Consider the following 18,287-nt stretch of genomic DNA (forward strand, 5'->3'; position numbering starts at 1 on the left):
TGTTCTTTCCAGAAAAGTGTCCCAATTTGCTGGGATACACGCCTTTGGTTTTTGGTGAATCATTTATTTCCTCAAAGCAAAATTAAAGTGCCAGGCACGGTGGCTCACGCCTGTAATCCTAGCACTCTGGGAGGCTGAGGTGGGACGATCGCTTGAGGTCAGAAGCTCAAGATCAGCCTGAGCAAAAGCCAGAACCCCTCTCTACTAAAAATAGAAAAAATTACCCAGGCATGGTGGCACCCACCTGTAGTCCCAGCTACTTGGGAGGCTGTGGCAGGAGGATCCTTTAAGTCCTGGAGTTGGAGGCTGCTGTGAGCTGGGCTGACACCACGGCACTCTAACCCAGGCAACAGAGTGAGACTCTGTCTGAAAAAAAAAAAAAAAAAAAAATTATTAGAGTAAATTGTAAAAAGCAAAAATTGGAGTGGTAAGTGTTTGAGCAAAAAATACAAATAACTAGAAAGGACATACAAATGAAGGATGAACTTCCCAAAATTCAATAAATTCTCTTCCTAGAAACACAAGTAAATACCTTTCAACTTTCTCAACTTTTCTTTTGTGTGCTTTTAGATGTTTTCCCCCTTTGAATTGGACAAAAGTCAATTTTGAATGAACTGATTTGTGTTTGTGAAACGCCAATGTAAATAGTAAAATTGGCTCCAGGAATGCAAGACCTAAAGGTGGACTGTTCTGTGTTAAGACAAGGAACACCCCTCCCTTCTTAAGGACAAGCAAAAGAGGATTCCTTGGTGGGGGCGGGGCGCAGCGGGATAGCGGGGAGGGGGGCAGACTGCTCCGTAGACAACCAGTTTCTATAACTGCCCTAGCTGCCTTGCGCTCCCAAAGCAGTGCTGAATTGCGGCTTGCGTCCACCTCCTAAGAGGGCAGATGAATGCCAGGGGGTAACAGCGTGTGCCCAGCACAAGGTAAGCATGTAATAAACAGTGGTGGTATCTACGGATGCAGGTATGACTGTGCAGAGACACAGATGTGCACACATGCACACACACTCCACAGGTGGAGGGATGCACGCGTGGCTGGTGGTCTCCAAACGCAGCTGTTCAAGGAGCTGACAGTGCACTGGCTGGCCGCATGGGTTTACCTCAGTCCCTGCTCTAAGCACACTTAATATTTCAGAGTGTGTGTGTGTGTGTGTGTGTGCGCCTCCTGTGGGGTGTCTGTTTTCAGTCCATCTTAACTTCGGCATCTATTAGAATCCTAGAACAAAAACAAAACAAAACAAAACCAAACAAACAAAAAAAACCTTGGAGAAGATTTAAAGTAACTGAAGCATCCCTGGAGTGACGGTGATTTGCGTAAGGCCACACACCTTGGTAACGGGAATTCACAGGACATTTTGCACTTCCCCATACAGCCTAGAGAGCCACAGGGGAGAAAACCGGTTCTTGGAGTGCTCCTCTGCCTGCAGAGCTGGGGGGCCTGGAGGAAGGAAGGGGGACCTCGGGCTGCGGCTGGTAGAAGGAAAAGAGGAGCCTCTCCAAAACTCCCTGCACCTTCAGATGCAGCCCAGGGTGCGGGGTGAGCTTACACGCCCTGGAATCTATACATGGGCTCCTCATCCCGGCTCCACCGTCACCAGCTTGGGACTCAGCGTCCCTGAGGCTCATTTTCATCATTCGTAAAACAGTTCCTGCCTCACAGGGTTACTGCAAAAATGAAAGAATCCCACCGTCAGTGCCAGCACCCGGGACGTAGCGTGTGCCTCACAAACGTCCTAGTATGACAAACTGTCTGGTAGAGGGACAGCGTGCACAAAGCAGCTTAGCTGAGTTTTCCTGCTGCAGATTTTTCTCTCTGGTGAAAAAGCACAGAAGCTCCCTGTGGAGCACTGCCTCTGGCGGTGTGGCCCACGCGCCCACAGCCTCTGAATCACCTGGGAGCTTCTTTGAAGTGGAGACTCTCGGGCCTCCTTCCAGAATCAAACTCTGCACTGTAGGAAGATCACCAAGGGATGCCTTGGCACATTAACATTTGAGAAGTGCTACTGTGGGACAAATCTGTTATTTTGCAACTAAATGCTGTACAGCTCTTAGCTCCTCATCTTTGTCACATTAACAAAGAAAATGGAGAGGGCAGGGGGAGGGGAAGAGGGAGGAGGGGAAAAGAGAGGAGGAAATGAAAAAGTTGGCACGTCCCGGCTATTTGAGACCAGCAGAGGTCAGGACCGTCAGCCAACCCCAGCAAAAAACAATCTCATCGCCTTTGGTGTCATCAAGGAAATTTCTATTAAAATTCCCAGCAGTATTAGACCAGTCACTAGCATTTGAGAAGAAAGAAACTATAAAAAGTATCAAAATATCCATTAAGGAGACGGGTTTCATCAATTGTGATATATCCTCACGATGGAATACTAAGCAGGTTTAAAATGAGAACATTCTTTATATGTTAATATGGAAAGATCTCCAGGAATGCTAAGGGACATAACAAACCGCAGAACAATATTACAGTATGCTAACTTTTGCGTGAAAAAAAAAAAAAAAAAGAGGGAAATAATATAGAGTCCTGCACTGGTTGACAACGTTTTGGTCAACAATGGACAAAACAGTGGTCCCACGGCATCAGAATAGCATATTTTTACTGTGCCCTTTCTATATTTAGATATGTTCACGTTCACAGATACTTACTGTTGGGTTACAGCTGCCTACAGGATTCAGTACAGTCACATGCTGTACACAGTTGTGGCTTAGGAGCAGCAGGATGTACCATGCACCCTGGTGTGCAGTAGGCTATACCATCTAGGTTTACTTATGTACATTTTAGGGTTCCGGGATGTTCGCACAAAGAAGAAATCACCGAACAGTGTCTTTCTCAGAAAGCATCCCTGTTACTGAGTAACTCATGATTGTATTGCTATCTGGTCACATGAATATGCATAAACAAACTCTAAAAAATGCACCAGGAATTAATAACAGCAGCTATAATTTGCAGTTGGACAACAAGCAAGGGGAACAGGAGTCGGGATCACCAGACGTCTTTTGTGTCTTTTCCTATTTTTGAACCATGGAAATGTATTACCTATTAAAAATTTAAAGTAATTGCCAAAGACTGAAAGCTTGTGTTCCCCCAAACTTTGTATGTTGAAGCCTAATTCCCAAGATGAGGACAGTAGGAGATGAGGCCTTTGCGGGGTGATTAGGTCATGAGGGTGGAGCTCTCCTGAATGGAATTAATGGCCTTACAAAGGAGGCCCAAGAAATCTCCTCCACCCCTTCTGCCATGTGACCTTATAACCACAAGATGGGCATCTATGAACCAGGAAGCAGACCCTCACCGGATACTCACTCTGCCAGTGCCGTGCTCTCGGGCTTCCCGGCCTCCAGAGCCGGGAGCAACACATCTCTGTTGTTTACAAGCCACCCAAGGCTATGGCAATCGGGACAGCAGCCCACGGAGCCCACGTGGACTGAGACATTAACAAAAAGAACACACAAGTCATGTTCTTCCTTGGAAAACGGTACCCATGTGCTATCACTGAGTCTTAGCCCAACTGATGTCAGTAATGACGGAGAGAAAAATAAAGGACTTCAAAGGAACTCATGATGCTGTTGTCCTCATCTTTTTTAGCATCATATCGGGGAATGGATTAATAAAATGAAGCATACTCATTTTTAGTGTGTGGTTCTTTAATCTGAAACAACACAACATACCCATGTAACCACCACCACGATCAAGATACAGGATGTTTTCATCACCCCGAATGGGGCACTTTGTTCCTTCCTAATAGATCCCTACTCACCCCAGCCTCAGACAACCAATGACCTGCTTCCTATCACTATGCAGTGGGTATGTCTTTCCTACAGTTTCATATAGAAGGAGTCATATAGGATGCATTCTTTTAAGTAAGTCTCCTCTCGTTCCGCATAATGTTTTTGAGATTCATACATGCTGATGCTGCAGGTTTTGTATTTTGCTCCTTTGTATTGCCAAGCAGTCTTCCACCATGGGAATATACCGTGATTTGCTTGTCCTGGCATCTTCTCATGGATATGTGGGCTGTTTCTAGCTTGGGGAGTGCCGTTATCAGTAAATCTGCCATGAACGGTCACGTCCCAGTGTTTGTGTGAATACGTGTTTTCACTTCCCTAGGGAAAGTACCTAAGAGTGGGCTGGCTGAGTCATAGAGACCAGTGTATGTCTAACTGGATATGAAACTCCAAACTGTCTTTCAAAAGGATCACAACATTTCACATGTCTATCAAGAATGTATAAGGATTCCATCCTCATCAAAATTTAGGATTGTCAGTACATATTTGTTTAAATTTCAGCCATTATAGTGAGTGGGTGGTGGTATTTCACTGTGCTTTAAATTTGCATTTCTCTCATGACTAATGGTGACAGGCAGCTTTTCACGTGCTTATGATGTGACAAAAGCCATATTCCAAAAATGTGATTCTGTGGTCCTTTACTACAACAGTGCACATTGCCCAGGACAAGAAACAGGAATGACAGATCCCAGAAGTCTGTGGGCTCCTCCAAGATCACATCCTTTCCTTTCCCTCCCCTGTCCTGAATTTGGTGTCATCATTTCCACATTTTTTTGTTAGAGTTTTTAGCAGCGATATGCCAGACAAAAGTGCAGCCAATGCTGTGCTTATAAATGTTCGACAACAGGCTTGCAGGGGAGGGAAGAGGCCATGATGTGCAGGAATTACTGATTTCTGTGGTATCAATACTCCTACTGTGGCCAATTTCGAGGTACTGAAGTGATGTCAACTGACTCGTAAGTTCTTGATGATTTCACAATCTGTTCTCACAAGCTAGCTCCAAGACATCACTGTTGATAATTGCAAGATCTTGGGAGTGTAGCGTTGCGATCATAGCTCACTGCAACCTCGAACTCCTGGGCTCAAGGGATCCTACTGCCTCAGCCTCTCAAGTAGCTGGGACTACATGTGCACAACCACGCCCGGCTAATTTTTTTATATTTTAGACATGGGGTCTTACTATGTTATCCAGGCTGGTCTCAAACCCCTGTGCTCAAAGGATCCCTCTGCCTTGGCCCCCCAAGGTGCTGCGATTATAGGTGTTAAGCACCGTGCCTTGCCAGCTACAAGATTTTCACAAAAACATATTTAAAGCACATATGGTAAAAACAATTTTTGTTATTTATTTTTGAGACACATTCTCACTCTGTCACCCAAGCTAGACTGCAGTAGCATCATACCTCGCTGCAACCTCAGACTCCTAGGCTCAAGCCATTCTCCTGCCTCAGCCTCCCAGAGCACTAGGATTATAGGTGCCTGCCAGCACACCCAGTTAATTTTTCTACTTTTAGTAGAGACGGGATCTTGCTCTTGCTCAGGCTGGTCTGGAACTCCTGAGCTCAAGAGATCCTCCCACCCTGGCCTTCCGTGGTGCTAGGATTACAGGTGTGAGCCACTATGCCTGGCCCGATAAAAGCAATTTTTTAAAAGAAAAAAGGTACTGCCAAAGGTTTATTGAAATTCATAATATTTCAAATTTCCCAATCCTTCCTCAGCATGTTGGGTTAAATGAGGTGCCTCTAAGCGAAAGAGTCCAGTTTCTATTGATAATCATTTGATGAGCTGGATACAGCTTTTCTGCTATACTTCCCAGATACTGGGAAGAGGATGTTGCTAATGAATGGGTAACAGACACTTTGGCCACCCGAGTGGTGGCCCATTCTTTTCTTTCAACAAATTTAGAAAGAAATTAAGTGAATTATCAGCTGAGAGATACTTAAAAATAATTTTATCTTATTTTATAGTTATAGGGTCTCTGGCTGGGCACAGTGGTTCTGGTCTCTCATCCTAGCACTTTGGGAGACCAGAGCAGGAGGAGTGTTTGAGGCCAGGGTCTCACTCTGCCCCCAGTCTCTGGTGCAATCATAGCTCACGGTAACCCTGAACTCCTGGGCTCAAGTGATCCTCCTGCCTCAGCCTCCCAAGTAGCTGGGACTATAGGCGTGCACCACCACGGCTGGCTAATATTTCACTTTTTTGTAAGGATGGGGTCTCACTATGTTGCCCAGGCAGGTCTCAAACTCCTGGCTTCAAGTGATCCTCCCACCTTGGCCTCAAAAAGTGCTAGGATCACAGGTGTGAGCCACCATACCTGGCCCTAAAAGTAATTTTTAACTTAGTGCATCATGATGACATTTATGAAAAGTTAAGGAATTGATGACATCGGTATAATAAAACTGCCATTTTCTTTTACTTATTTACATAAACAGGGTTTCTCAATCCTTACACCTATGAAAATGAAAAATAAGAATAGAACTATTTGCACTGTCTCAAATTACCGTTAGACATTTAGCCACAGAGAAGTGAGCTTACTTGAAAAAATTAATTGTAACTCAACCGGAATCTATAAATAACTCAAGCAAATCAGCAAGAAAAAAATCAACCCATTACAAAGTGGGCAAAAGACATGAAAAGAAACCTTTCAAAAGACGACAGACTGGAGGGGGAGGGGCTGAAAAAAAAGAAAAAGAAAAAGAAGACAGACTAATGGCCAACAAACATGAAAAAATGCTCAACATCTCTAATCATTAGGGAAATGCAAATCAAAACCACAATGAGATATCACCTGACTCCAGTGAGAATGGCTTTTATCAAAAAGTCCCAAAAGAACAATGCTTGCATGGATGCAGAGAGATAGGAACACTCATAACACTGCTGGTGGGACTGCAAACTAGTACAACCTCTGTGGAAAGTAGCATAGAGATACCTCAATGAACCAGAAGTAGACCTACCATTTGATCCAACAATCCCATTACTGGGTTTTTAGCCAAAGGAAAAAAGGACATTTTATAAAAAAGACACCTACACCCAATGTGTATAGCAGCACAATTCACAATCGCAAAGATGTGGAAACCACCCAAGTGTCCATCAATACACGAGTGGATTAATAAAATGTGGTATATGTATACCATGGAGTACTCCTCAGCGATAAAAAATGGTGAACTAATACCACTTGTATTAACCCGGATGGAACTGCAGACCATTCTTTTAAGTGAAGTATCACAAGATTGGAAAAACAAACACCACGTGAACTCACCATTAAATAGGAACTAACTGATCAACACTTACATGCACATATGGAAATAACACTCATCAGAAAGCAAGCAGGAGGGAGGGGTGAGGAGGGGATGGGGAAATTCACACCCAACAGGTATATTAACTTTGACTCAAAGGGTACAAAAGCAATTTATGTAACCAAACGTTTGTACCCCCATAATATTCTGAAGTAAAATTTTTTAAAAAATCAAATAAATGAAAAAGGAAAAATCTATGTGGAAAAACACATTGATTTCAAAAGTATGTCTGCCTGCATCCAAAAGCTACTTCATCTGAGATTTCCTAATATCATTGAGGCCTATTAGGAGTCACCATGGCTTTTCACAGCAGACTGGATAGTGTCTTTCCAGCTTAACTGGTATGTTTGCCTCAATGCATATATATTACTTGCAAGAGTGAGGACAAGATGTGAAAGCTAGATAACCCATCAAGAATTTTTTTTTAACTCTAAAGCATTTTATTTATACCTCTGTTGGTTTACTTTCTTGTACATACACATTGATAACTTTTTTTTTCTTTTTTTTTAATTTCAGCTTATTATGGGGGTACAAAAGTTCAGGTTATATATATTGCCCATGCCCCCCCATCCCCCCCAGCACATTAATAACTTTTAAAAGTCCAAACTAGCAGGATTGATGCCCTCATTCTCCATGAAGAAAAAAAAGAAGTAAATAAATAATAAAAGTCCAAACTATAGAAGTGTGGCATGTCTAGGTGTAATTAAAATAGTTATCAATCCCAACAACAATCCTGTAGCTCAAATACTTTTCTTTAGAATGTCAAAATCCGCATTTTTTCCCAAAATCTGCATTTTTTTCGATTCAAATGTGAAAGACACAAAGGGATTTAAGGAAAAAATTCCTTCCCAACCCTCTCCCCTAGACTCCTACTTGCTCTTACAATGTAACCATTTCTTGAGTGTGTTTCTAAACATATTTTATGCACTTCCAAGGAAACTCGAACACAGTCCTCTTCCCCTCATACCTGGTATTTTGCATTTATTAGTACATTCTGGTCAATGCATATTAATACATAGAGAACTTCTGCATTTGTAACATTGTATGGTTAACTGCACGCACCATAATTTATTTGTTTTTGATTTAATGTTGTGTGTGTTTTTTTTTCTTTTGAGACAGAGTCTTGCTCTGTCACCCTGGCTAGAGTGCAGTGGCATCATCGTGGCTCACTGCAAGCTCAAACTCCTGGGCTCGAGCCATCCTCTGCCTCAGCCGCTTGAGTAGCTGGGACCACACGTCCTGGCCACACCAGCTAATATTTTTTTCTATTTTTAGTAGAGACCGGTCTCCGGTCTCGCTCTTGCTCAGGCTGGTCTCCTTGAACTCCTGAGGTCAAGCGATCCTCCCACCTCGGCCTCCCAGAGTGCCAGAATCACAGGTGTGAGCCACCGAGCCCAGAGTGCTGTAACTGTGGTTCTGGTATGAATCTCTAAAAGATGAGAACTCTTAAAAAAAAAACAAAAAAAAAACAAAACTATAACCATACTACTATTATCACGCTTAAGAAATAACAATAATTTCTTAATATCTTCACATCCAATTGACATTTGAGTTAAATGACTTCATAGGAATGTTCTTAAATTTGACTATTTGAATCGGAATCTAAATAAGGTCAACACGTTGCGATTGGTTAATATGTCTTTTAAACGCCTTTGAATCTACAAGTTTCCCTTTTTTTTTCCCCCTCGCATTTTATTTATTAGAGAACCCAGGACGTTGTCCTCCGGTGTTTCCCACCATGGGAGCTTACCGATGGCGTCCCTGTGGCCAGTTTAACATGCTGCTCTGCCGTTTTTATTTCCTGGACGTTAACCTTGGGATCTAAGGGCTTGATCAGATTTGTGGTGTGTGTGTGTGTGTGTGTGTGTGTGTGACACGCAGCGAGTCCTTTTATTACCAGGCACACGGGGTTGGTTAACGTCTTTGCAATCTCAGTGGAAGCTGCTCTTTGGTTCAGAAGTGGAAACCGATTATGAAACAAAACTTCCCCTCTCTCAGGAAGAGGCTGTGTTTGACAGCTCCAATGACAGGCGCAAGGTTGAGCAATCACCTTGTAAGAGAAACTAGAAGAATTCAAGCAAAACAAGCAACTCCTTATCATTTCCCCCTCTCTCAACAATAGTGTTTTCTTTTTTCGTGATTAGCTTTTAATTGCCACACACGCCGCGTTTTTGTTTTTTTTTTTCCTGAGGTATTATTTCCAGAAGGCAGCCAGAAATGACTCAATGAATAACCTGCTCTTAAAAATTAAACAAGGCCGGGCGCGGTGGCTCACGCCTGTAATCCTGGCACTCTGGGAGGCCGAGGCGGGTGGATCGCTCGAGGTCAGGAGTTCGAGACCAGCCTGAGCAAGAGCGAGACCCCGTCTCTACTAAAAAAATAGAAAGAAATTATATGGACAGCTAAAATATATATAGAAAAAATTAGCCAGGCATGGTGGTGCATGCCTGTAGTCCCAGCTACTCGGGAGGCTGAGGCAGGAGGATCGCTTGAGCTCAGGAGTTTGAGGTTGCTGTGAGCTAGGCTGACGCCACGGCACTCACTCTAGTCCGGGCAACAAAGCGACACTCTGTCTCAAAAAAACAAACAAACAAACAAAAATAAAAAAAAATTAAACAAAACTTGGAGCCGCTGCCAGGTATTACAGCCGAGGACCCCGTCACCCAGCGGAGCCGCGGCCATGCCGGCTGCTCCGCCCCCTGAGGCGCGAGGGCCGCGGCCTTATCTCGCCTGACGCCTTTCCTTCCTCGCTCACCTCTTCCCGGGCTCCCGGCACAGACGGGCTGGAGGGGCCGGGCCCGCAGGAACCCGGCATCCCGGCGGGCGGCCCGGCTCGGCGCCGCGGCATCCCGTCCGCCGCGCGCCCTCCGCCCCGCGGCCCGGGCGGGCGAGGCCTGCGGGGCGGGGCCTCGGGACTCCGCCCCGGCCTCGGTCTCCTCAGCCGGCCGGCCCTCGGCAGGCGGACTCGCGCCGCGGAGCCGCCGCCGCCGCCTCCGCCTCGCAGGGCCGGGCCGGGAGCCAGAGCCGGGAGCCGCCGCCGCCGCCGCCGCCGCCGCCATGGGGAGCCGCGTCTCGCGGGAAGACTTCGAGTGGGTCTACACCGACCAGCCCCACGCCGCTCGGCGCCAGGAGATCCTGGGTGAGGGCCGGCCGGCGCCCCGTTATGTGCGCGCGCGGCCTCCCGCCGCCGGGGCGCGCTCTCCCCGCGCCGGCCCCGCGCGGCCGGGGGCTCCCGCGACCCCTTTCTGGCCCGCGTCCCGCCGCCCGCCGGCCGGTCCGCGCCCCAGAAACCGCGGCGCGGCGCGGGGCGGGCGCCTCGGGGGACCCGGGCCCGCCGGGGAGGGACGTGACCCGCGCGTCCCCCCGCGCGCGGCTCCGGCTCTTCCGCGAAGAGGCGCGGGCGCGTCCCCGAGCGCCGGCGTCCCCGCCGGGCCCCCGCAGGCCGGTTGGCACGAAGGGTCCTCCGGGCTGGGCCACCCTTGGGTAGCTCCCCCCGCTGGAAGATTCCAGCACTCCGGTGGGAGCCGTTTCCTCCCCCTCCCGCCCTCAGCCCCCAGCGGGCCGGGCAGGGGGTGACGGTGACGGGGCCGGGGCGGGGGCCGGCGTGGCCGCGGCAGGGCGTGGCGCCGGGGCATCGCGGGGCCCACACGCGGTGTCGCACGCCGGCGGGCGACCCTGGCCGGGCGGCTGCTCTGCGGCCCCAGGCCCGGGGAGGGGGCTGCCACCCGGCCGCGTGACCCCGGCGGCTTCCCGGACAGGGCGAGTCCCGGTGCGTTGGGGCCTCTCGAGCCTCGTGTCCCCTTGATCCTCACGACCAGCCTGGGACGCAGGAACGGCAGATGCACGGGTGTTTTCTAATCCACCCTGGTTTGGTGGACGAAACGGCAGAAATAGGGAGGACTTGCCAAATAGGGAAAATACGCGGCTTAGCCTGCCGGTCCCCTGACTGCTAATTTAGGGCCCTTTACCCCAAACTAACTGGGCCCTACTCAACTCCGGAGTATCTGGGGCTTCTGTGTTGTATGGCGAATTCTGTCACCTCTCCCAGGTGACTCTTGATGCTCTGCTACGTGGACTGCCTTGCAAACACTACCCAGTTTAATCCACCCTGCCTGGAATTGGGCTAGGTCGGTACTGTTCCTATTTTAAAAGATGAGAGGTGAGAACAAATGAGTAAATGCTAGAGGTGGATTCTAATCCGGGTTAGATTGCCTCCAAAGCAAATGCTTTTTAACCTTTGCTGTTTCTTCAAAAACCGAGGAAAGTCATGGTGGTAAAGTTGAATATGAGGAATTCTTTCTCCTTCGTAGTATTTCCCTAGTTTTTCTTCTCGACATCCATTTGCCCAGTGAAAAGAAAAAGCAAGTCCCTGATTTCTGCATTGGTATCTAAAGTTAGAAATGCCATGTTTTCTGTAAATAGGAGTTAGGAGATCTCATTAAAATACTACATGTGCTTTTAGCCAAAAGGCTGAGAAGCAATTAAAATATATTTGAAGACTGACGGTAAATTGGGATCGTGAACCTTTACAGTTGCTTATTAATGGAAAGCCCTTTAAAGGACTTGGGGTTCTTGGATTCCCTCCTGCTGTTTTGCTTTGTTTTGTTTTTGATAGAGACAGGAGTCTTGCTGTGTTGCCCAGGCTGGAGTGCAGTGGCCTTCACAGCCTAGACCTCCTGGGCTCAGTCCTCCTTTCTCAGCCTCCAACTAGCACCTGGCCTGCCTTTCTCTCTTAATTTGTATGTTTCGCAACTCACTTACACATACTTGATATGAGATAGCATATGATACATTTTATCTATGCTTTATCTACATGTTGTGTAGGAACAATCTAGTGTCCACCCTGGCAAAAACCAATTATTTACCTGTCCATTCAATATTCAGAAAATCAAGGGAGGAAGAAGGTGTTTATTGATGCTCATCTCAACACTGAATCTTTTTGCTACAAACTTATTACCACTGAACCATTTCACTTGGAAAGTGAAAGGACTATATATTTCTCAATGAAAATACATTTTCCATGCAGGTGTAAATACTGCCCAGTGTTCCATTTCAGGGTAGGAGATGGAATAACCTTAAGGAAGATAAGAATCTGGAGATTTGTTTAAATTACACTTAGATAAGAGATCTTTCTGAAATTTGTCACTTTTTTTTTTTTTTTTTTTGCAGGGTGGTAGGGGCATGGGTATGTTTAACAACCAACATCTGGCCGGGTGTTGAGACACACACCTGTAGTCCCACCTATTCAAGTTTTTTTCTTTATGTTTTTTAATTAGAAATGGAGTCTTGCTCTGTCACCTGAGCTAGAGTGCAGTGGTGTCATCGTAGCTCACTGCAACCTCAAACTCCTAGGCTCAAGTGATCCTCCTGCCTCAGCCTCCTAAGTAGCAGTGACTACAGGCATGCGCCACCACTGCTGGCTAATCTTTATTGAGAATGGTCTCACTATATGGTGCCCAGGCTGGTCTTGAACCCCTGGCCTCAAGTGATCCTCCCATCTCAGCCTCCCAAAGTGCTGGGATTACAGGCATGAGCCGCTGCATCCAGCCCTTTTCACTTTCTTGATGAAAGTATCATTTATAACAGAAGAGTTTTTGATGCAGTCCAGTTTATATGTAAGACTTTAATAGTTTTCTTATATTTGGATCTGTGGTCCATTTTGAGTTAATCTGTGTGTATGGTGTAAGGAACGGGTCCAGCTTCATTCTTTTGCATGTTGATATCCAGTTGTTCCAGCACTATTTGCTGAAAGGCTGTTCTTTCTCTGTTTATATTGGTACTGTGTAGTACTGATTTTTATATACTATTACAGCTTTGGGAAAATTCAGTACACAATTACTTGCAGAGCCAGGTGTGGTGGCACATGCCCATAATCCCAGCTATTCAGGAGGCTGAGGAGGCTGAGGCCTCCTATTGCTTGAGCCCAGGAGTTTGTGATCAGCTTGGGCAACATAGCAAGACCCCATCTCTAAAAAAAAAAAAATAAAAATAATTAAAATAATTACTTGGAGCATATTCATTTGTCTGTGAGCTGTGAATACCAGTTTCATGATTTTAGGGTACCTACAAAATGGGCCAGGCGCAGTGGCACGCGCCTGTAGTCCCAGCCACTCAGGAAGCTGAGGCAGGAGGATCGTTTGAGCCCAGGAGCTTGAGGATGCTGTGAGCTAGGCTGATGCCACGGCACTCTAGCCGGGATGACAGAGAATCTGTCTCCAAACAAAAAAACAAAAACAAAATATATATTATATTCTGGCCTTTGTCAGATGTGTTAATCAAGTTTTATATAAGGTGAAGATGCTATACTTCTGTCTAAACATAAAAATAATATATTTTAGTACAAAAGAATGTGGAGCTTCTAGATTTTTTTTTTTTTTTTTGAAAGTAGAGAATAGGAAGCTTCTAGAGTTTGAGGCTAATTTTTCCTGCACAAACTCTCGAACTGTTGTGACACATGGTATTTTGTATCTTTACTATTAGCACATTCTCCTTCCCTGTAGGAGATAAATATTTGATAAAGTCTGTAAGAGAGGGAATATTATGATTTGAAGAAGAAAAAAATTTAGTGTGCTAAGTTAATTGGTATTGATTGTAATTGCTAAACCATTATGTACTTTTCTCAGTTGATTTTTTGTTTGTTTTTTCTTTACAGCCAAGCATCCAGAGATAAAATCCTTGATGAAACCTGATTCCAACCTGATATGGATTGTAGCTATGATGGTCCTCATGCAGTTGGCTGCATTTTACTTAGTAAAAGACTTGGACTGGAAATGGGTCATATTTTGGGCCTATACCTTTGGCAGTTGCGTTAACCACTCAATGACTCTGGCTATTCATGAGATTTCCCACAATTCCGCCTTTGGCCACTGCAAAGCCATGTGGAATCGCTGGTTTGGAATGTTTGCTAACCTTCCTATTGGGCTTCCATATTCAATTTCCTTTAAGAGGTATCACATGGATCATCATCGATACCTTGGAGCCAATGGTATCGATGTGGATATTCCTACCGATTTTGAGGGCTGGTTCTTCTGTACCACTTTCCGAAAGTTTATATGGGTTATTCTTCAGCCTCTCTTTTATACTTTTCGACCTCTGTTCATCAACCCCAAACCAATTACTTATCTAGAAATTATCAATACTGTGACTCAGATCACTTTTGACATCATAATTTACTACTTTTGGGGAATTAAATCTTTAGTATACATGTTGGCAGCATCCGTACTTGGTCTGGGTTTGCACCCAATTTCCGGACATTTTATAGCTGAACATTACATGTTCTTAAAGGGACATGAAACTTACTCATATTATGGGCCTCTGAATTTACTTACCTTCAATGTGGGTTATCATAATGAACATCATGACTTCCCCAACATTCCTGGAAAAAACCTTCCACTGGTAAGTAAAAGATTTGATACAGATGCTAATTTCTGATGTCATACAATCAAAATTAGTCTTGACTTGCTCGGTTTAAAAGGAATCTAATATATTTTGTCAATCTGAGTTGCTCATCAAAAAAATATACAAAGGTCTTGCTCCGTGGCTCATGCCTGCAATCCTAGCACTCTGGGAGGCCGAGGTAGGAGGATCCCTTGAGGTCAGGAGTTCAAGACCAGCGTGAGCAAGAGTGAGACCCCCATCTCTACTAAAAATAGAAAAATTAGCCGGGCATGGTGGTGCATGCCTGTAGTCCCAGCTACTCAGGAGGCTGAGGCAGGAGGATCTCGTCATCCCAGGAGTTTGAGGTTGCAGTGAGCTATGATGATGCCACTGCACTCTACTCAGGGCAACAGAGTGAGACTCTTGTCTCAAAAAAATAAAAAATAAAAACAAATCAAAAAATTAGCAAAAATATAAATACCACATCTGCCAGCCTAATTTTATAAAGGGTTCACTCTTGGATCCTTAAGGTTGATATTTACGCTTAGGGTTTAGATGTGTTGGAAGATCTGCAAAGTTTGCTAATTTGTAAAGGAATTCAGGAATAAAAAACTAAATCCCTCTGTGAAGCAAGCAACAGCTCAAGTAACCTTCATCGCTATTAAGCTGAATGGGCTTAGCTAAGATTTGTGTGTTGGTTTATCATGAAATACAGATATCTTACATAACCTGCAAAATGAATGAACCTCAGTTTCTAATACTATATTATTAATATAATCTTCTTGAGGGCAGGGACTGTGTCCCTTAACTGTAGACTTTTTGTATATTGTTTGTGGAGTAAATAAGACATCTTAACCCTCATCCTTTTATCCTCTTCAGAATGATCATTTTCCTAACTTCAGTTGTCCTGGTGAATTCTCTCATTACCTTCCCTGTCCTCAAAATATGTAGCTTCTCATTCTGTTATCAAAAAAGGTTTCCCTAATTTTAAAAAGGATAATGTGAATGAAATGCGATATTAGTTTTTCTTGATTCTTTTTTAGCTATGATGTTAGGGCACCCTAGCCAGGTATTTTATGCTATCATACCCACCCAGTCAAATTTTATAGATTTCTTCTTAAGGTTTTTTTTTTTTTTTTGTAAGATAGAGTCTTGCTCTGTCACCCTAGGTACAGTGCAGTGGCATGATCACAGCTCACTGCAACCTCAAACTCTTGGGCTCCAGTGATCCTCCTGCCTCAGCCTCCCAAGTAGCTGGGCACCACCACACCGAGCTAATTTTTTTCATTTTTTTTAGAGGTGGAGGGGTCTCACTATGTTGCCCAGGCTGGTGTTGAACTCCTGGCCTCAAATAATCCTCCCACCTTAGCCTCCCCAGTAGCTGGGCTTACAAGTGGGAGCCAAGCTCACAAAACACTTTTTAAATATGAATTTTTCCATTTGCTCACAACCTTGTACGTAGACAAACATCTAGGGATTTACTATATCAGTGTTTAAAGTTGAATTGGACACATGCCTAATAAATTCCCTAGGTTTTCTAACTCCTAATATTAAGGACTTCATTGATATTTGACTTTATGTCTTTAAAAAATACACAAATTACAAATGTTATTGTATTATGATGTATTTTTAGTCTTCAAAGAGTGTCTTGATGCACAGGCTTATTCAGGATCTAAACTGACTTTGTCATTAAATTTTTTGGAAAGATAGTGTCTTTTCCAGCCATTAAAATAAATTGATTACTGCCAGCTTTGCCATCAATTCAGTGTGGAGTATGATCTGGGTTTATTGTATGTGTGGTCTGTAGATCATCCTTATTCATGAAGGAATTTTAGGAAGTTTTCAAGGACTGTGATCAAAGGTAGGGCCCCTTGGTGCGTGTGCGATTTGGTATCGTATCACTCTGTTTCTTTTGATTGGGAGCACCCACACCAAAGGCCTGTGTTTGGCCTCAGCTGTTCCTTGAGGGGTGCCTATTAATCTAGTACTACAGAATCAGAAAATATTACTAAATTGAAGCAGTAATTTAAATTTTAACTTTTCCTTTCCGTCTCTTTTCACTATTTTGGATTCTCCTTTTTTGTTTTCCTTTGAGATTTACTAGGATAGTATTTTTTTTTTATTCTAATTTACCCAAGCTGTGGCCATGAGGATATTAGGATAGTTTTTTAAGACATTTTCAACTTGGGATGGCGGAACTGCACACTTAATAAGTGCTTAATTTCTGTCTAATTTGTATGCCACAATCTATTAGTATTTTTTTAAGTTCCCAGATGGCAAGGGTCAGGTGCTACCTGACCTACAATGCCATCCATGTAGTACATTCTTTAATAATAAATCAGGTTAATCGAATTGCATATATTTGTTGTTAATTTTACAAATAAATCAGATGTTTAGGGCCTCAGAGCTTGATGGGAGAGTCGGTAATACTAGAGGGCCGAGTGTATTCAGGTGTTGTAATGCAGACTTCTTTTTGTTTAGAATTCCCTAAGCTGTCGGCTTTCATTTATTTTTATTTGTTTGTTTAAAGAGGGAGCAGGGAGAGAGGTCTCTTGGTTTTCCTTCTCCGAGTTTGTGTCAGACATTCATCTGTCATCTTTGGTAGGACCCAGTAACGCTCATTCACCGTGCTGTGTTTTTCCCCTTCCAGGTGAGGAAAATAGCAGCTGAATACTACGACAACCTCCCCCACTACAACTCCTGGGTGAAAGTCCTGTACGATTTTGTGACGGACGACACAATCAGTCCCTACTCAAGAATGAAGAGGCATCAAAAAGGCAAGGTGACACTGGAGTAAGGGTCACCAGAGCCAAAGGAATTCCTCTCGCAACGTCCCAGTAGGTGATACAGCGAGATCTGCGCATCGTTAAGCTCAAGACCCGTAACGCTTAGGAGCTACCCTGAGCAGGCCCTGGCTTTTCACGGTCGCCTGTCTCTGTGCTCAGCTTTACTCACGGGAAGCTTCTGTGTTATCATCACTGAGGATGTCTTCGCCCATGTGTCATTTTGTAAGCATATCATTTTGTAACCATATAAAAGAAGGCTTTTAAAAAGCCATTTCTAGTACATTATTTTCATTATAAAGTTTTACTTTATTAAAACAGCTAGTAAACTGAGCTATTATTAACCGCAATGTATTAGTATTTGTTGTATTTTTGTATTTCACTTTCTTTATACTATATAACACGGTAACCTGGGTACTGGGGGAACTTACTTTAAAATTCCATCCGAAAAATAATTTTAAAAAGGTCTGCTTTAACACCATATGTTATAAAACGTTAAGATGGAAATAGCTTTTATTGTAAGCTGAATTACTCATTTTTCATTTTTACTGTTGTACATAGGACCTAAAGTAGACACTGGAATCCTGTACAGTCTTACTCATGAATAAAGTACTTACTGAATCTAACCACGTCCAACATTCAGACTCCTTTGTCAGAGGTGTCGACCCTGCGGTAGAAACTGCCGACAGTTTCACGGTGGGGACTGGCTGTGGTCTGACGGGGGACAGCTGGTCTCCAGTAGCTGGTATCGTGGGCTCTCAGGCAGTCCTGGAAACCTCAGATGTGTCACTTGGGTAGATTTAGTGCAGTAAAGGAGAGAGCAACACCCTGACTGCTGAGGCGGAGAGTGGATCCCCCGGGGACTGGCAGACCTGCTTTACAGACCTAATTTCATCTTCAAAGCACTTTGCTTTCCCTTCTCGACCCTCTTGCCTGGGAAAAGTCCCAGTGTCCTTGAGTCTGTGGCTCAAAGAACCATTGATCTAAAATGTAGAGTAAGGCTGGGCGCGGCGGCCCACACCTGTAATCCCAGCACTTGGGAGGCTGAG

General features: G+C 44.6%; 1 protein-coding gene across 1 annotated transcript; it reads left to right on the forward strand.

The window, feature by feature from the left end:
• Positions 1 to 10,070: 10,070 nt before the first annotated feature.
• On the forward strand, positions 10,071 to 17,859 carry DEGS1 (delta 4-desaturase, sphingolipid 1). The gene is made up of 3 exons (XM_069484597.1): positions 10,071 to 10,217; positions 13,731 to 14,473; positions 17,106 to 17,859. Exons 1-3 carry the CDS (start codon positions 10,136 to 10,138, stop codon positions 17,250 to 17,252), a joined length of 972 nt encoding a protein of 323 aa, XP_069340698.1. The 5' UTR covers positions 10,071 to 10,135; the 3' UTR covers positions 17,253 to 17,859.
• Positions 17,860 to 18,287: the final 428 nt, after the last annotated feature.

This window comes from Eulemur rufifrons, chromosome 11 (assembly GCF_041146395.1).
Source record: "Eulemur rufifrons isolate Redbay chromosome 11, OSU_ERuf_1, whole genome shotgun sequence".
Lineage (NCBI taxonomy): Eukaryota > Metazoa > Chordata > Mammalia > Primates > Lemuridae > Eulemur > Eulemur rufifrons.